At 42.4% G+C, this 19,584-nt stretch overlaps 1 protein-coding gene, 1 long non-coding RNA gene and 1 pseudogene across 3 annotated transcripts; 2 read left to right on the top strand and 1 right to left on the bottom strand.

Moving 5' to 3' along the window:
• The first annotated feature begins 1,799 nt into the window (after window positions 1-1,799).
• On the top strand, window positions 1,800-8,827 carry LOC111959343 (V-set domain-containing T-cell activation inhibitor 1-like). 2 transcript variants are annotated; one of them, XR_002876658.2, is made up of 5 exons: window positions 1,800-1,891; window positions 2,072-2,136; window positions 6,394-6,768; window positions 6,866-7,470; window positions 8,304-8,392. XR_002876658.2 is itself a non-coding variant. In XM_023980841.3 (5 exons), exons 1-5 carry the CDS (start codon window positions 1,860-1,862, stop codon window positions 8,423-8,425), a joined length of 849 nt encoding a protein of 282 aa, XP_023836609.1. In that variant the 5' UTR covers window positions 1,800-1,859; the 3' UTR covers window positions 8,426-8,827. The 2 variants fall into 2 exon arrangements, 1 of the variants encoding a protein (XP_023836609.1); XM_023980841.3 differs by having other exon boundaries at window positions 6,866-7,120; window positions 8,304-8,827.
• On the bottom strand, window positions 5,209-12,260 carry LOC139023775 (uncharacterized). Its single transcript, XR_011474945.1, has 2 exons — window positions 11,970-12,260; window positions 5,209-7,133 (listed from the first exon to the last, which is right to left on the bottom strand). It is a non-coding gene; the product is annotated as an uncharacterized lncRNA (long non-coding RNA).
• On the top strand, window positions 8,862-10,650 carry LOC111959260 (E3 ubiquitin-protein ligase TRIM45-like; annotated as a pseudogene).
• Window positions 12,261-19,584: the final 7,324 nt, after the last annotated feature.

Genomic DNA, 19,584 nt, shown 5'->3' on the forward strand with positions numbered 1-19,584 from the left:
GCCTGGCCATGCAGTCATGAGGGAACAGGGAGTACAGGAAGGGACTGAGCACGCACCCCCAAGGGGCCCCCATTTTGAGGATCAGCATGGCGGAACGGTTGTTACCTACCCTTACCACCTGGGGGCGGCCTGTCAGGAAGTCCAGGATCCAGTATTAGAGGGAGGTGTTTAGTCTCAGGGTCCTTAGCTTGGTGATAAGTTTTGAGGGCACTATGGTGTTGAACGCTGAGTTTTAGTCAATGAATAGCATTCTCACATAGGTGTTCCTTTTGTCCAGGTGGGAAAGGGCAGCGTTGAGTGCAATAGAGATTGCATTATCTATGGATCTGTTGGGGCGGTATGCAAATTGAGTGGGTCTAGGGTTTATGGGATAATGGTGTTGATGTGAGCCATGACCAGCTTTTCAAAGCACTTCATGGCTACAGATGTGAGTGCTACGGGTCGGTAGTCATTTAGGCAGGTTACCTTAGTGTTCTTGGGCATAGGGACTATGGTGGTCTGCTTGAAACATGTTGGTATTACAGATTCAGGGACAGGTTGAAAATGTCAGTGAAGACACTTGCCAGTTGGTCAGCGCATGCTCAGAGTACACGTCCTGGTAATCTGTCTGGCCCTGCGGCCTTGTGAATGTTGACCTGTTTAAAGGTCTTACTCACATCGGCTATGTAGAGCGTGATCACACAGTCGTCCGGAGCAGCTGATGCTCTCATGCATGTTTCAGTGTTACTTGCCTCGAAGCGAGCATAGAAGTAAGGCATTTTAATTAATTATATGAAGAGTGCCTTGGTCCTCCTTTCTTTTTGATGACCAATTTACCTCTTTTACCAAAGAGCACCTTCTATCTACCAAAATGTACTATTGTGTACCTTAGTAGAGCTTCCCTTCCTCCTCTTTCTACGAGCATAGAAGTAATTTAGCTTGTCTGGTAGGCTTGTGTCACTGGGCAGCCCGCGGCTGTCCTTCCCTTTGTAGTCTGTAATAGTTTGCAAGCCCTGTCACATCCGACGAGCGTCGGAGCCGGTGTGGTTCTATCTTAGTCCTGTATTGATGCTTTGCCTGTTTGATGGTTCGTCGGAGGGCATAGCGGGATTTCTTATAAGCTTCCAGGTTAGAGTCCAGCTCCTTGAAAGAAGCATCTCTTCCTTTTAGCTCAGTGCGGATGTTGCCTGTAATCCATGGCTTCTGGTTGGGGTATGTACGTACAGTCACTGTTGGGACGAAGTCATCGATGCACTTATTGATGAAGCCAGTGACTGGTGGTGTACTCCTCAATCCCATCGGAAGAATCCCGGAACATATTCCAGTCTGTGCTAGCAAAACAGTCCTGTTGCTTAGCATCTGCTTCATCTGACCACTTTTTTATTGACCGGGTCACTGGTGCTTCCTGCTTTAGTTTTTGCTTGTAAGCAGGAATCAGGAGGATAGAATTATGGTCAGATTTGCAAAATGGAGGGCGAGGGAGAGCTGTGTATGCGTCTCTCTGAGTGGAGTAAAGGTGGTCGAGTTTTTTTTCCCTCTGGTTGCACGTTCAACATGCTGGTAGAAATTAGGTAAAACGGATTTAAGTTTCCCTGCATTAAAGTCCCTGGCCATAAAGTCCCCGGCCACTATGACCGCAGCCTCTGATGAGCATGTAATAAGATATATGTAATCTGATAACAAAAAAACGGTAACTGTAATCAGTTACGTTACCAGCAAAAATACTGTAATCAGATTAGATACTGGGTGTGGCGCTTCTGTCAATCTCATATGTAGCTGCTGTAGACGACACATCATACGATACTGTTTGTGGACTCTGGTCAAGGGAGCAGCTGGAACTATCATAACCCTGTAAATATAGACACAGCTACCAAGGAGCCATGGCCTCCCTTGGACAGATCATCTTCTGGGGGTGAGGCCTCTATTCAATATGTCTTTCTAAAAATATGGTGGTTGGAGGCCAGCAACAGCTTTGCTTCATATCACCAACAAGTGCATAGTCAGTTGAACTTATAATTGGATATTGTGATGTTCAATTGACTTGGAAGGTTCTTGCTAGATCTTGCTTGATTTTTTTCATCTACATTTCCAGGATGATAGTCATGATCTTTGTAGCTGCTGGATTCATCATTCTCATCTTGTTTGTGTCATTTGCAGGTTTGTAGTGAAAATATGGATCTTTCTATAAACAAAGGGGCTAATGTGTGACATTAGGGTCAACATTTCTAAATGGTTTGATATACATTTAAATATGATGTTCTAGCAGCTTCACATTTGTAGTTACAGGGATAAGAGTCTATATAGGGAAAATGAGACCATAACTCCTAGCAACAACAGAACATCAACATGTCATTCAAAATATCTCATGAAACAAGGAGATTGTATGTTTCTTTGTCATGCCTATTAACCAGGTCTGTTTGTGCTTTAGTCAACTTCTCTCTGTATATCCATGCTAAACATTCCAGAAGAATGAAAAAGTTAAATAACAGCATTTCTATATATTTTTTATAGTTTATTCGAGTACAAAAATATAATACAATGGGTTCTGTCAACAAAATCATAGACAATAACTAATAATGGAATCCTTATATTCAGTAAACTTTTCAAGCTGTGTGTGTGCGTTTGCGTAAAAACTAGACATCACATTCTTGCTTCTTCTGTCCTTGTTTCCTCCATTCCTTGCCTCTCCTTGAAAGAGCATTGGAGCAGGAGTGGAGGAACCTTCCCTTCTCTTCCCCAATGTGCTTTGAGAGGGAGGTGAGGAATGGATGAAACAAGAGGAGAACCTCAATTGCATTTCCTTCATTCCTAACATCCTTTCTCCTTGCCTCCTTCTCAATACCCATTGGATAAGGGGAAAGGGGAGGATGCAATGAATCAGGGAAATGCAAATGAGATTCTCCCAAGGACAGAGGAAGCAAGTGTTTGACAGCTATTAAATGTTTTTGACAGTGCCAGACTGACTGACTGACTGAGCAACCATAATCCCCATGGCCTGTCCATAAACCACTCCTAGTCCCTACTGCCCAGAGTCGAGACACTTGTGGAGATCTGAGAGGGATTGATGAGTGGTGACATGGTGAAAGCTCCACCTTACCCTCTGATAGGCTTGGTGGAATTTTGGCAGTATTGCTTACAAATGTCCAATTCTCTCAGATCTCCACAAATGTTTAAGAGTAGGGGTAGGGGCTAGGGGTTGATTATGGACAGGACCTCACAACCCTTGGGGTCTGTGGTGGACCTTCAACATGACACTTGAGGCATTGGTTGGATGTTTAATTCCATTGCTATACACACACAGATGTGCACAGGTGTAACTGAACACACCCACGGCACCCTGTCAGGTTGATCAGACAGGTCTGGGTAGCTGGAGACCTGCTGTAAACAGTGAAAGGATATATTTACATGTCTACTATTTGTTTCATTCCAGTTAGTTAGATGTGCAACCACTGACTAACTATAGCTAGGGCATATCTCTAGTCTAGCAATATATACTGTTGTTTTGGTTGTATAGCATCATTTAATAAGATTACCAATGGTTAGCTAGGTAGCCAGGATATATCAGTCAGCTAACTATTTACAGTAACAGTTGTTCATTAGTAAGTCAATGTACACTAAATCTAGTGCAGAAATGTTTTAATCTTACCTTATCTTGGCACTGTGGTATGGTATGGAAAGCTATTAATCAATTCATTAATATATCATATTTTCATAGATTCATATAATGGAGTTAGAAGGGTGACCTCCTACTTTGAAAGGACATGAAGTGTTGGCTGTGCACTTTACCCCACTCACATTTGAACATTGAAATATCAAGTTGTTTTGGGGTTTTATATGCATAAACATAAACAAAAAAATATTTTTCCATTTCTATTAAAAAACAAATAAATATGGAAGTTTCAAATTCCAGATTGCTCCGTTTTAATTCAGAAAACAAACGGACCGTAATCTTACCTCAGTACTACTGAGCAATTCGTGCTTTTTGAGATCGGTTCAGTTTTGGTAAGATTCTAAAAAAAATAATGACGGTTTTCGATTTCAGTTTCAATAATAAAAAAAACAACATTAAATGCACCATGCATCATGTGGGTTGAATGCTGTAACAACGCAGAATAAAACAATTAATACAAGTCCCATGATGGTAGTGAATGCCCATTACTGCTGATCACTTATTAACCATTATTTATTCACATTACTTTAAAAAAAAGTTTTCAGTTATGTATATTATATTTATTTGATGACTTTATTATTTCACTCCAAGTCATCATTTCATCTATATAGAGTTGCTGCTTATGCTGTCTGACAAGATCATTATTTTTGAGTTATTCAAAGTAAATAAGGCATACTTTTATGACTGCTGAATACCAACTATCAATCAATTAGATCATGCATTTTCAGGTAGCTATACCTCTCGAAGCAACAGCTGCTCTCTATATCCCCTCACGATCGCGCATTACTCTGCCTCTTTCATAGCAGGCAAAGTAAAAAGAGACCAGACAAGTAGATGCCGAGGGATTATGGTCATTGTAGTTAATTATCACGTTTTATGCGCTAAACTATGTACAATATTGGCCTGTTGGAAACTATAACTCCCTGCATCACACAGTTCTGGCTGGATCTGATATACGTCTAGAAACGGTGCAATGTGCGATTGAACTCACATAAAAACACGTAACAAAATATAATTAAAATAATTCAACCAATGTCTATTAGTTGTTTAAAAACCCAAAAATTATCGAAATGTCGGTTAATCACTCAGCACTATACCTCAGGAATCTTTATTTAATGTTGTCCAGGAAGTAGGCTATTTTTCTTGGCCACCATAACAACATAGACCCCAAAATGTTTGGTCAAGGCTCGAGATCAGCATTAATTCCCGCTCTTTGGCTGTTGTTAAATCGCGTGTAGAATCACACATGCTCTTTGTCAATTGACTGTCATTCAGTAAATTATTTCCTGAATCAGAATATGTTGTTTGATAATGTCCCCACATAATTATACAGATAGACATCAGACGCTCATCAAACAACTATCCATTATTATTGAAGAACCCTGTTAACGACAGTATACATTTTTGTTTTATTAATCATATTAAAGTTTCTCTCTGTTTGAAACATTGGATTTTGCAATCACATACATTATTTTGGATAGGTGGTCCCATAAACATACTGTGAACGCTGCGTGTAACACATCCGGTGTCAGGATAAATAAAAAGCCAGGTCTGCTAACTTGCTTTAATTATGTTTAATTACCGCAAACAATGAATGGCAAATGCAATTTTCGTATATACGGGTTCGCTGTATCACCACGCAGGGTTAACAGGGAACTGGCAAGAAGTACGTAAACAGCTGTTCTTATACCGTAGTTTCAACGCGTCTGTTGGCCTATCACAGTAGAGGCTGGGCTTGGTTTAGACTTTGCCCCCCTTTGATGGCCCTTTGTCCAAGCCCCTTGGCACGTTCCTTTGTCCACATCTGGTTGCTGGGTAGATTAGATCCGTCTTGGGTCTGTCGATTCTACACTAAAACAGTTCCTAATATGGTATTGTCCAGTATTCTAAACTCCTGGTTGGTCTAGAGAGATGCACCCCTCCCCTCTCCAGACTGTCCACAACTTTTATGGCCTGTGTTGGTCAGTCCTTACACCTACACACACACCCCCCTCTGTATTGCTTGTGTGTGTGTGTAACAAAACAATATTCATTTTCAACCTATATGCTACCCGGCTATAGTGCATAAACATAAATCCTAACAATACGGAGATACGAAATGTTAGGAGGTACACTTCGAGATAGCTATAAAAAAAAGTGTGACAGCAATATCCACGAATTTCACAGGATCAAGGTCAACGTGTAATTCAATTGTTAAATGCTTACTATATGATATAACAACAAACAGTATCAAAAATGTAATGAAAGAAAGGTCGTTTTGTCACACTATTTTTGTGAAGACTCCAAGCACGAGAAAGGGTTTAATCATAGGTTTTGATTCAAGTTATGAATTATATTGAATGTATCTATGTTCCCCTTTATATCTTAATCTATTCACATGAAAAAAAATACAAATGATTCTTAATGACTTTGTAACAGCTCCAAACAGTTGTCTACTACAAGATATGGTCACTGGTACAATAGTTTATAGAAAAACCCATATATTATTATTATTGATTTTTTTTACCTTTATTTAAAAATACTGTGTACTCACTTGTGTCATCCTCATTGTCAATATCCATGTCATGTCTCTGTTAACATGTAACATGCATTTGAGCATACGTGAGAGTGCATGCATACCTGTCTGTGTGTGTGTGTGCCAGTGTATGTGGGTAACAATAGTTTCTATGAACTGCACACAGTATCTCTGTGTTAATCAAACCTCCTGTATGTTGTGTTCTCTTTTGCTGTGTGCTGTCCTTTAGTTCAGGGTTTAGGGGGTTCCCAGGGCACTGTGGATAGCAATAACAAGTGGCCCATCGGGAACCTGGGGGAGGATGTCATCCTGAGCTGCAAGTTCAAGACTTCAACTAACAGCGGGGAATCGACCAGTCAGGTGTCAATCATATGGAAGAAGGGACTCAGCGAAGTGGTGTACAGTTACAATAAAGGAGCAGTCCAGCTGACGGAGCAGAACCCCCAGTTTAAAGATAGAACCCAGCTGTTCTCAGACGCCATAGGTGGAGGCAATGCCTCTATGTTGCTGAGGAACGTGAAAATTAAAGATGAGGGGGTGTACTACTGCAGTGTGAATGCCCCTAGTTGCTCAGGGACTACCAGTGTTAACCTCAGAGTTGCAGGTAAGAAGCCAAGTCTTAGGCATTATCAAAATTTCACAATTCATATTTGTAGAACTACACACAAAGTAGCTTTCTCTTAAAATATGCTTAATTTCAGCTTTCTCAGCCCCCAAATTGAAGTGGGTCAACACTACCCTGACGGCAGAGGGAGAGAGATGGTTCCCAAAACCAGATGTCCTCTGGTTGGACGTCAATGACAACGTCCTAAACGAGAGTGAAACTAGCTTTTTCAACAACTCCGCCGGGATAACCCGATTCATCAGCTCCCTTCAGAAAATTACATTGAACGACAGCTACACCTGCATCATCCAAAACCATCTGGTGAAGGCTGTCTCCCGGGCAACCGTCAAAGGTCCAGTAAACACCTTTCGGGGCAAAGAAAATAGTATTTTATACTGAACAAATACCTGGATGAGAAGTGCATGTTAGACGACTCTCTCCCAGTTTAAAAACATTTACACAAGTGAAGTCACTCCCTCAAGTGATGACACCTACATCCTCTTCAGTCTACATCCTTCACCTACATCCTCTTCACCATGACAACCTGGCCAACCGTGACAGCTAAACAAAAAATAAAGTGACAATTGATCTGGCATTTAACCCTACAGTCTCTTCAGTCAATATCACCATGACAACCTGACCAACCAGGACAGCTAAACAAAAAATAAAGTGACAAATAAAGTGACTGGTGGCCAGGGTTGGGTAGGTTACTTTCTAAATGTAATCCGTTACATGTCCGAATACCCATACTAGCGTACTACTACATACTTAAACTGAATACTAATTTCGGCATTTGATTTAGTAAAATTCACTCATCTTTTCAGACTCACATGCTTGACAACAGCTGATAATCAGATAAATTGACACGCTGTACCAAAATGAACAAATGGCGGGGGTCAACACAATCGTGCATTACATGATGCATTCGGAGTAATATTTTTTTTAAATTTCACATACTATGAAACGTTCTTTTGTCACATACGATTTAGTACGCTAATATGGGTATTCAGTCACGGCCAGTCACTAGTTACCTGTCCAAAATTGTAATCAGTAACACAACCTAACTTTTGGATTACCCAAACTCAGTAATGTAATCTGATTCCTTTCAGTTACTTTTGGATTTCTTTCCCCTTAAGAGGCATTAGAAGAAAACAAAAATGATCCAACAAACGCATTTGGTGTGTCATAATAGTGGTCTCTGACTCACTCAAAACTCAAACAAGTGGAACAAATGGAAACATACACCTTTTTTCAATGCTGAATTGAATTGAAAACAGAATGGTGTCAATGTATTTTGTAACAAACAACCTTCCAAATGTAAAAGTAATCTAAGAAGGAATCATCTAGATTTAAAAGTAACCCATGACGTAATCATCTAGTTTTGCAAAAGGATCTGTAATCTGATTACAATATTTTTGCTGGTAATGTAACTGTCTACAGTTACAGTTTTTTTGGAATCAGTTTACATGTACTGCCCAACCCTGCGTTTGGCAGTGTGCCTACTGTATAGTCAGCATCTTTCCTTTATATTACAGATATAGAGATATCAACGAGGACTTTCTTCTCCTTCCCTACTGCAGCTGCACCACCCATACTACTACCCCAACGGCACGTCCTAGCAGCTACAACCAGTTTCTTCTCTGGATCTACCAACTAACCTGATGAACACATGCACACAAACTACTCTTCATAGCCTACAGGCAAGATGTCTAAAAGTACTGTCTGTGGTGAAGTGAACTGGTCTCGTGACTTTCCACTTGCCTTGGTCTGCCTGGAGTCTGATGGATTTTGTGTTGGATTAACAAGTGGCGACAAACTGTGTATGTGTGGCTCAGTGGCGACCCATCATTCAGGGCAGGTGGGGCAGTACCCCACCTGTTTAGAGCCCTACATTTTTAGCAAAAAAATGTATAACAATTATATTCGTTTTTTTTGGGGGGGGGGGGCTTGCCTGTTTTACATGTTATTTTGGCATTAATACGTGTCACGTATCAGTTTGCAAACAATGTAAAAAAATATATATAATTGAGTTATTAAAGCTGCATACAAACATGGTCTCTTTTTTGTTTTCTTGAGTAAGGCAGCTCCAAAATGCAGGTGTTTCAACCTAGCTCAGTGCTTTCTGTGGTGGTGGGGCAAGCCGGCTTTTTTTCCAAATAGGCTTGGTCGATTTCGGACACCGGTAAATTCTTCAACAAGAACCTGTAACAAAGTGGTTTGAAACCAATGAGACAAGACTATAAAAAGACCATGTCAACTACAGACAAAAAGTTGGAGAAGGACCATGTTGATTCCCCGCCAACCCCGATCACAAACTTGAGCTCTAACAACGGAGATAAGGGGGGCGTCGTGGTGAATGCGAGGGCGGTGTGCAGCGTTTGTAGACGTTTATATCGTGAGCCTAAAATTCTGCTGTGTTTACACACTTTTTTCGCAGACTGCGTTCGTCAAATGGAACCGTTTTCGGTGTCGTCTGGTGTACACAATGGCAAAGCGGTACATCTGGAAGGCGAGGCGCCTTCTTCTGCCGTCACGGTTCTCTGTCCCGAGTGTGACTCTGAGGTGGGCATCCCGTTGTCCGGGGTAGAATGGCTGACCACTGACCACTTGGCCCTGGACGAAGTGTTTCTGGAGATGCTGATGAGCAAGAACTCTGTGGTATGCGACCTGTGCAGCGACGGGGACGCAGAGAAACGTTGTGAGGTTTGCTGTGTCAACCTTTGTGAGTTCTGTTGTCAAGCACACAGGTGAGTGCAAATATTGAATTTGTAGGCCAAACTCATGAGTCATGACCAATGTTCCAATTTGTTGCAAGTTAACTAGTAAAAAGGGGGTTTAATGGGGTCCGTTTTAGCTTTGAAATTATTATAACATGGTAATTACATAGGCATGTAATTACTGTGTGGTTTATTGTGACCTACCATATGAGTTCACCATATCCATCTTCCTATCCTCCCCAGGAGACAGAAGAGGACGTCGACTCACACCGTCCAGTGTCTGGACGGTGTTCCCTCCACCCCGGTCAGGAGCTGCGTCTCTTCTGTGAGATCTGCGACCTGCCCATCTGCCTGGAGTGTGCCGCCACCTTCCACCGTGACCACTGCTGCCTCCCGACACCTGACGTCATCGACCGCCATGGGGACTGTATCCGGGAGCTGGTTACCGGGCACCTGCGGCCACGGCTGGACCGGCTGAAGGAGTCGCTGCGGAAGGTGGACCTATCCCAGGAGGCCTTGCAGGCCAGGATGGATGCAACGACGGATGAGGTGCGTTCCTTTGCGAGGGGCTACGCTGGTGCTGTGGAGTCACACTGCCTGTCGCTGCTACTGCTTTCAGTGGAGCTGCGTCTGCAGCGCAGGAACCAGCTCCACCTACAAAGGGCTCAGCTGCAGCAGGCCCTGTCAGACGCCCGTGGGGGGCATTCGCAGAGCGGTTGCTGACGTGCGGGTCGGACTCGGAGATCCTGAGCGCCAAGGGCGTGACCCTCCGCAGGCTGGGCGGCCTGGTGGAGACTGACTACGACCCCCACCCAGCAACCATCGCCCCCGATAACAGTAACAGTATCTGCTTCCTGCCACGTGAGAGTGCAGGGAAGGTGGGGTGTACCCGGTGGTGGGGGTGATCCACGCCAAGACATTGGAGCTCAGCAGGTGTACCATTGAGGGGGAAGGTGAGACCCAGACCAAGGCTTTGTCCTGAAACAACCCTTAGCCCCGCCTCCTACACCCTATTTCCCTTAGCCCCTACTTCCGAGACAGTTCCACTGTCCCACTTTTAACAGCCATGAAGCAATCTCTTTCACTATAGTCAACTTTTTCTTCATACTATCCTCTCTGTTTTCTATGGCCTTCTAGTAGAAACTATTAGGGTGAGGGAATGCTTCCTAAGTCTTGACCCCAGACTGGTTACAGAGCCTTGGGGCTTGAGTTCAGACATTTCTTGGGGGTAAAATGTTCAGGTGATGCTTTTTTCCCCACAGACCTACGTGCACACACACAGATACACACACACACACACACTCACACACACACTCACACTCAAACAGCGGCCTGAGGCAATGGTATGTCGGGAGGGTGACATTCCTTGTCTCTATGGAAACATTTAAAGTGGCAGGCATTTCCTTTGTCAGATGACAGGTATTTGAGACTCACACACCACTCTGTAGCAGCATGCCCACTGTGATAGTACAAACAGCTATTCCCTGCTGTGACTAACGATTGCCTGTTGAGCTGAGCTGGGGATGCAGGGCTATAGCAAATAGAGGCTTCTGAGAAACCATCTCTCTGTGTCAAAGTAAACTGACCTTCGTTGTATTCATGTCATGTTCATCCATAATGCAGGTGTGTGTGTTTTGTCTTTCTGCCTGTCACAGGGCTTGAAGACTGTTTGTTATAAGGTTGGAGAAAGAACCTGCAGCCCAGGTCACTGTTTCTTTACTTTCCAAGTTTTTGTGCCTGAGAGTAAGGCTGTTTTAGGATTAGTGCCCATGTTTAACGTTTATATACAAAGCTGTAAATTGCACAAGGCTTTAGCATCGACGCATCAGAAAATCCAGGCGTAAGCCATTCATATCAAACATATTTGTAAATGTGTGCCTTTGTTCATGTCTGTAAAAAATACACAGGCTCTGAGATAAGAGATTTAAGTCAGCGGTTTGGCCCACTCTAGTAGGCCTATAGGACAGGTGACTAGTAACTGGAAGGCAGAACTTCAATTAACAGGATAATGGCGGACGGAAGACAGGGTGGTGCGGCAGGTGCCGCTTCTCATACGAATGCTGTTATTTTATCTAAAACATCAGGTGTATTCCGACCCCAGCTAAGTAACTCATRCAAWGARTTAAAGCKCAATTATGTGTTTTATCTCCAGTACTTTGCCATGATTGTCAGTTATGTAGCTGCTCTACTGATAATCTCAGTGCGTCCTTGCTGGGATGACACAATCAGTCTACTACCGGAGAATATCAACACCAAACACATTGGTTCACCGTTCCATGGGAGCGGACAGTACACAGCATACCATAATGTTCTGAATAATGGCCAAGTCTACCTCGCTCCCTATTCCACTGAACCGCTTAGGCGTAACAAACACAAGTCCAACATTTATCGGAAACTTTTAAACTACCTGTTCACTACCCTCCTACTCTCCGGGGATGTGCAACTCAATCATGGGCCTAACATCACCGAGCCAGCGATACTCACCGGAGTGGATGGCCTCGTCCACTGATCGTCGCCGCTGTGGAAGTGGGTGAGTGCTATGGTCCCATGGTTTCTCTCGACTCACCCGGCTCCAGGATAGATTTTGACTCTTCAAACATACCCAAGGCGCTATATGCGATCCCTGGCTCTGCTTCTGGTACGCAAGCTGTTTTAATTAGTTCCCCGCATCCAGTGCAGGAGGGAGGGATTGTTCATTGCGCTACCGAACTGCCCCTAATCAAAACGAAACAAAACGGCCTAAACCCAGCCGTCAGAAAATACAGAAAATGTAACTTTTTTCAATGTGTCAATCACTCTCGAGTCATCTGGGACCCACGAGCTAAGCCCAAGGGACTACTAGGGGGGCACTTGAACATTCGTAGTGTCATTCCAAAAAGTGATCAAATTCAACATCTACTCACAGACTCCAACCTTGACTTCTTCTGCCTCTCAGAGACATGGCTCCATAAAAACTCTCCATATGCTGCTTTGATTGTGCCTGGCTACAATGTTTTCAGGAGAGACAGGATTGAAGGAAGAGGAGGGGGTGTGATGATTTACATGAAAGAACATATCCGATGTAAACAAATTGAGTGGTCATGTGATAATGAAATAGAATGTATTGGCCTGAATGTTACACTGTCTACCCAAATGTCTTTTACCCTTATTGGAATGTATAGGCCACCTTCCACCAAAAGTGTGTTTTTTGATGAGTTTAGTAACATGCTTAGGGAATGTGATTTTGGGAAAGAGGTTATCTTAATGGGAGATTTTAATATGAATTATGAAGACAAGTCTTGTAGGAAAACCCTCAAACGGATCACTAATACCTTTGACTTTACACAGCTAGTTTAAGGGCCAACCAGGGTGACTTGTTACTCTAAAACAGATTGATTTGGTGTTCAGTAATAAACCAGAGAGAGTGACTAAATCATTCAATATGGTTACTGGGCTATCTGATCATAATCTGACACTTATAGCCAGAGAGCTGTCTAAGAGCAGGTTTAACCTCTCTACTGTTAGAAAGCCGGATCAACTAAGAATACCTAAGAGTGAATTAAACTATTTTGAAAACGCAATTAAGGGAATTAACTGGAATGATCTCTTGTCCTATACAGACGTGGAAGCTGATAGTCAGGTTTTTCTATCCACAATCCAGACTACAATAAATGGTTTCCTAAAGAAAATCAAATCCAAACCTGGCCAAAAGAGCACTCTTCCTTGGCTAAATGGAGAAATCTGGAAATTGATGAAAGAACGAGATTATGCTCTAAAAATAGCCCTAAGATCCAAATTAGAGCATGACAGACGTAGGTTTACCATGTTGAAAAATAAGGTGATGAAAGAAATCAGACAGGCCAAGGTAAACTTTTTTTTATTAACATAATTGGTGAAGCAAAGGGAAATTCTAAATTGATCTGGGAGAATCCAAAAAAGTTAACAGGGAAAGACCATAGTAACACTGCAAAAAGACTAGATGGTGAATAACAATCTAACACAGGATGCAGTCGAAATAGCAATAGCCTTCAATTCCTACTTTATTGACTCTGTCAGGGTACTGACACAGAACCCCTCCACTGGTTTCTTGGGCTCAGTGCTAGTAAATGACACTCAACCTGTCTTCATCATAAGGGAGGTTTCTGAGTCAAAGGTGAACAAGGTGATTAGCTCACTAAAGAACTCTAAAGCCAAAGATGTGTTTGGGCTGAACTCTACCTTTCTTAAAAACTACAAAGAGTCACTCATTGGCCCCATTACTAAGGTCACCAACACATCTATTGGTCTCGGGGTGTTTCCAAGGGAATGGAAGTCAGCCATAATAACGGCCATCTTTAAATCGGGCGACCCTGCTGACGTGAGTAACTACAGGCCCATTAGTATACTACCTGTGGTGTCAAAGGTTGTTGAAAAGTGTGTAGCAGAACAACTTATTGCCCACCTCAACAACAGCCCCTTCACATTACACTCCATGCAGTTTGGCTTCAGAGCAAAACACTCCACAGAAACGGCCAACTGCTTTCTTCTGGAAAATGTGAAGTCCAAGATGGACAAAGGGTGCGTTGTTGGGGTTGTGTTTCTGGACCTAAGGAAGGCTTTTCATACTGTTAACCATGAGATTCTCGTCACAAAATTGTCCAAGTTCAACTTTTCCCCCGATGCCTTGAGATGGATGAAATCATACCTTGAAGGCAGAACTCAGTGTGTCAGAGTGAGCAATGAGCTGTCGCCCACTCTTAGCTATGATGTGGGCGTGCCCCAAGGGTCAATACTGGGGCCCCTCCTGTTCAGCCTGTACATTAATGATCTGCCTTCTGTCTGTACTAGGTCTGAAGTTCAAATGTATGCAGATGATACAGTGATATATGTGCATGCAAAGAGCAAACAACAAGCTGCACAAGAACTCACTACTGTAATGGTCCAGATTACAAAGTGGCTCAGTGACTCGTGTTTGCATCTCAATGTGAAAAAAACTGTTTGCATGTTCTTCACAAAGAGGGCAACAGATGCTACTGAGCCAGATGTCTATGTGTCAGGGGAGAAGCTCCAGGTGGTATCTGATTTTAAGTACTTTGGCATCATACTTGATTCCAACCTCTCTTTTAAAAAACATGTGAAAAGGGTAATTTAGATAACCAAATTCAACCTAGCTAATTTCCGATTTATACGAAATTGTTTGACTACAGAGGTAGCAAAACTGTACTTCAAATCAATGATACTCCCCCACTTTACATACTGATTGACTAGTTGTGCCCAAGCTTGCTGTACAACATTAAAACCTATTCAGTCTGTCTACAAACAGGCTCTCAACGTGCTTGATAGGAAGCCCAATAGCCAATAGAATAGTTATGCACGCTCAAGTTTTCAGTTTTTTTGTCTTATTTCTTGTTTGTTTCACAATAACAAATATTTTGCATCTTCAAAGTGATTGGCATGTTGTGTAAATCAAATGATACAACCCCCCCCAAAAAATCTATTTTAATTCCAGGTTGTAAGGCAACAAAATAGGAAAAATGCCAAGGGGGATGAATACTTTCACAAGCCACTGTATGTACCTTCCATGCACCCTGTTTGCAATAAGACACTTAAGTAATACTGCAAAGAATTTGGCAAAGCAATTAACTTTTTGTACTGAATACAAAGTGTTATGTTTGGGGCAAATCCAAATCAACACATTACTGAGTAGCGTTCTCCATATTTTCAAGCACAGTGGTGGCTGCATCAAATTATGGGTATGCTTGTAATAGTTAAGGAAGTTTTTCAGGACAAAAAGGAAACATAATGGAGCTAAGCACAGGCCAAATCCAAGAGGAAAACATGGTTCAGTTTGCTTTCCACCAGACATTGGGAGATGAATTCCCCTTTCAGCAGGACAATCTACACTGGAGTTGCTTACCAAGAAGACAGTGAATGTTCCTGAGTGGCCGAGTAACAGTTTTGACTTAAATCTACATAAATCTATGGCAAGACCTGAAAATGGTTGTCTAGCAATGATCAACAACCAATTCGACAGAGCTTGAAGAATGTTTTAAATAATAATGGACAAATGTTGCATAATCCAGGTGTGGAAAGCTCTTAGAGACTTACCCAGAAAGACACACATTTAATCGCTGCCAACGGTGCTTCTACAAAGTATTGACTCAAAGGTGGTAATACTTATGAAGAAGAGAGTGAATGTTCTGTATTTAATTTTCAATAAATTTGCCTCAATTTCTAAAAACATGTTATCACTTCGTCATTATGGGGTATTGTATGTAGATGGGGGGGGATTTTTTTTTATTTAATCCATTTTGAATTCAGGCTGTAACACAACAAAATGCGGAATAAGTCAAGGGGTATGAATACTTTCTGAAGGCATTGTATTTGAATACACAGTGTGAAAAATAGTATAAAAGAAACAGGAAGTGTCCAGTGTTTAATGTATTTATATACACTGAGTGTACAAAACATTATGAACTCCTGCTCTTTCCATGACAGACTGACCAGGTGAAAGCTATGATCACTTATTGATGTCACTTGTTAAATCCACCTCAATCAGTGTAGATGAAGGGGAAGAGACCGGTTAAAGAAGGATTTTAAGACTTGAGACAATTGAGACATGGATTGTGTATGTGTGCCATTCAGAGGTGAATGGGCAAGACAATAGATTTAAGTGCCTTTGAACGGGGTATGGTAGTAGGTGCCAGGCGCACCGGTTTGTGTCAAGAACTGCAATGCTGCTGGGTTTTTCACGCTCAACCAGTTTCCCATGTGTATCAAGAATTGTCCATCACCCAATGGACATTTAGCCAACTTGACACAACCATTGGAAGCATTGGAGTCAACATGGCCCAGCATCCCTGTGGAACGCTTTCGACACCGATGTAGTGTCCGTGCCCCGATGAATTGAGGCTGTTCTGAGGGCAAAAGGGGGTTGTGCTTTGTAGTCTCTGTGTACATGGGACAGCAGCGTTGGCTGTGAGTGTGAGTGTGTGTGTTTGTGAGTATGGGTGTAAACATGTGTGTGAGTGTATATGTGAGTAAAGGAGTCTGCTTATGCTTTAATAAAGGGGTCATACATAGTTTGAACGTTTTACTGTTCCTTATAACTATATCATAATAGATTATATCTGTTGGTGTTAAGAAAAGGTTTACTTGTGTTCTCTGCAGCAGATTGGAGGCGGTGGTGGTGGATAACAGTGATGGCTCCTATTCCATCGCCTACACCCCCGTAGAGCCAGGGTCCTACTCTGTGTGGGTGTGTGTCAAGGCCCAACACGTTAAGGTACTCTACCAGCCCCGGGTCAGGGGTCAGCATGGCCCTGTATTTCCATTTTGTATTCAATTATTCTTACTCTCATTTCTGTCATTCATTTCTTTTCACTTCTTTTCTCCTCCAGGTTTCCCCTTTTGTCCTAAATGTGAAGAGAAAGGTCCAGCGGCACTGTGGAATGTTCCACATGTTGTTCTTTCTGTTCCAGTGGGGGTTTTAATGTACAGCAGACTACAGAGTATTTGGCTAGGTATGTTTGAAATGGGAAATATTATATACACTTATCTGTGGAACTCAATGGTGAGGCCACATCTAGTACTGGTGTAGGGACAATGCTAGGTATGTCCTCTATGGGCAGTGTGCCAAGTAGGTGCAGCAGAGTAAAGGCTACTACAGGAGCAGAATGCTAGGTACAGTTGAAGTCGGAAGTTTTCATACACCTTAGCCAAATACATTTAAACTCAGTTTTCCACAATTCCTGACATTTAATCCAAGTAAAGATTCACTGTCTTAGGTCAGTTAGGATCACCACTTAGTTTTAAGAATGTGAAATGTCTGAATAATAGGAGAGAGTGATTTATTTAGCTTTTATTTCTTTCATCACATTCCCAGTGGTCAGAAGTTTACATGCACTCAATTAGTATTTGGTAGCATTGCCTTTAAAATGTTTAACTTGGGTCAAACATTTCGGGTAGCCTTCCACAACCTTCCCACAATAAGTTGGGTGAATTTTGGCCCATTCCTCCTGACAGAGCTGGTGTAACTGAGTCAGGTTTGTAGGCCTCCTTGATCGCACACGCTTCTTCAGTTCTGCCCACAAATTGTCTATAGGATTGAGGTCAGGGCTTTGTGATGGCCACTCCAATACCTTGACTTTGTTGTCCTTAAGCCATTTTGTCACAACTTTGGAAGTATGCTTGGGGTCCTTGTCCATTTGGAAGACCCATTTGTGACCAAACTTTAACTTCCTGACTGATGTCTTGAGATGTTGCTTCAATATATCCACATAATTTTCCTTTCCTCATGATGCCATCTATTTTGTGAAGTGCACCAGTCCCTCCTGCAGCAAAGCACCCACACAACATGATGCTGCCACCTCTGTGCTTCACGGTTGGGATGGCGTTCTTTGACTTGCAAGCATCACCCTTTTTCCTCCAAACATAACGATGGTCATTATGGCCAAACAGTTCTATTTTTGTTTCATCAGACCAGAGGACATTTTTTTTTGTACCTGTTTCCTCCAGCATCTTCACAAGGTCCTTTGCTGTTGTTCTGGGATTGATTTGCACTTTTCGCACCAAAGTACGTTCATCTCTAGGAGACAGAATGCGTCTCCTTCCTGAGCAGTATGACGGCTGCATGGTCCCATGGTTTTTATACTTGCGTACTATTGTTTGTACAGATGAACGTGGTACCTTCAGGCGTTTGGAAATTGCTCCCGAGGATGAACCAGACTTGTGGAGGTCCTACATTTTTTTCTGAGGTCTTGGCTGATTTCTTTTGATTTTACCATGATGTCAAGCAAAGAGGCACTGAGTTTGAAGGTAGGCCTTGAAAGACATCCACAGGTACACCTCCAATTAACTCAAATGATGTCATAGCTTTAGAAGCTTTTAATTGACATCATTTTCTGGAATTTTCCAAGCTGTTTAATTAAAGGCACAGTCAACTTAGTGTATGTAAACTTCTGACCCACTGGAATTGTGACACAGTTAATTATAAGTGAAATAATCTGTCTGTAAACAATTGTTGGAAAAATTACTTGTGTCATGCACAAAGTAGATGTCCTAACCGACTTGCCAAAACTATAGTTTGTTAACAAGAAGTTTGTGGAGTGGTTGAAAAACGAGTTTTAATGACTCCAACCTAAGTGTATGTAAACTTCCGACTTCAACTGTATGTGCAGAATTGGACATGTGCTTTGTCTGGTACGCTCAGTGGACAAGACACATCAGGTAACAGTAACTCTTTTTGGCTCTGAAGACATGAGTCTGTGTCTGTCTGTCAAGAAGTGTGTGTTCGCTGTCCACCATGACATTAAGCACCAGACAGATTTACTAAGCATTTGCACGACGGTCACGATAGCTTTGCTTTTAATCTCTTATTCCTTTCTGAAAATATCAGGTACAAAACTATGAATATTAACACTCTTGCCTTATGTGGGGGGGGGGGGGTGGCCCGTACCCCCCCCCCCCCCCCCCCCCCTTGTGATAACGGCAGTGGGGGGAACAGTAACAGCGGTGTGGGTGGACAGGGTCAGGCTCGCCCCGGGGACAGTGCAGCTCTGAGGGACAGGACCAGGACACCCCTACCACCACCAGACATGGGTCTACAAATCAACCATTTCAGATGATTAACGAAATAGTGGAAAGAAGTGGTACAGTTGGGGATAAAAGTGAGAAGAATGAATGTAATTGAAAGACCATTCTCTTTCATCTTAAAAAAATCACACTGGCATCACTTGATGATGTGTCGGTACAATATTAACAACAGTTATATCGTTTCCATCTGGAATACGAAGCATAACATTCATAATAAATGTAGTCATGGTTTAGAATATTAGTCTGGAAGTTTGTTGTCACTGCAGTTCCGTTCTCCACCACTTGATGACAGTAGTGTGCTATTCACTCTTACTTCAGCCCATCATACCATTTTAATGGAAATATTCCATTACACATGAGCGCCTTAGAGAATACTTATTAGTGGGGACAGTGCCTAATCAAGCGTGATACCTATCTAATTACGCTGTTTTGGAAATGAGTAATAATGTAATCACCATTATCATGTTTAGTTTGTTGTACAGTTGTTGATGTTGCCTACGTGGAAGCTGTACCACTACATGATGGTTGAAAAGCAGTTGTACTACTG

The sequence above is a fragment of the Salvelinus sp. IW2-2015 genome, linkage group LG36 (genome assembly GCF_002910315.2).
Source record: "Salvelinus sp. IW2-2015 linkage group LG36, ASM291031v2, whole genome shotgun sequence".
Taxonomy (NCBI): domain Eukaryota; kingdom Metazoa; phylum Chordata; class Actinopteri; order Salmoniformes; family Salmonidae; genus Salvelinus; species Salvelinus sp. IW2-2015.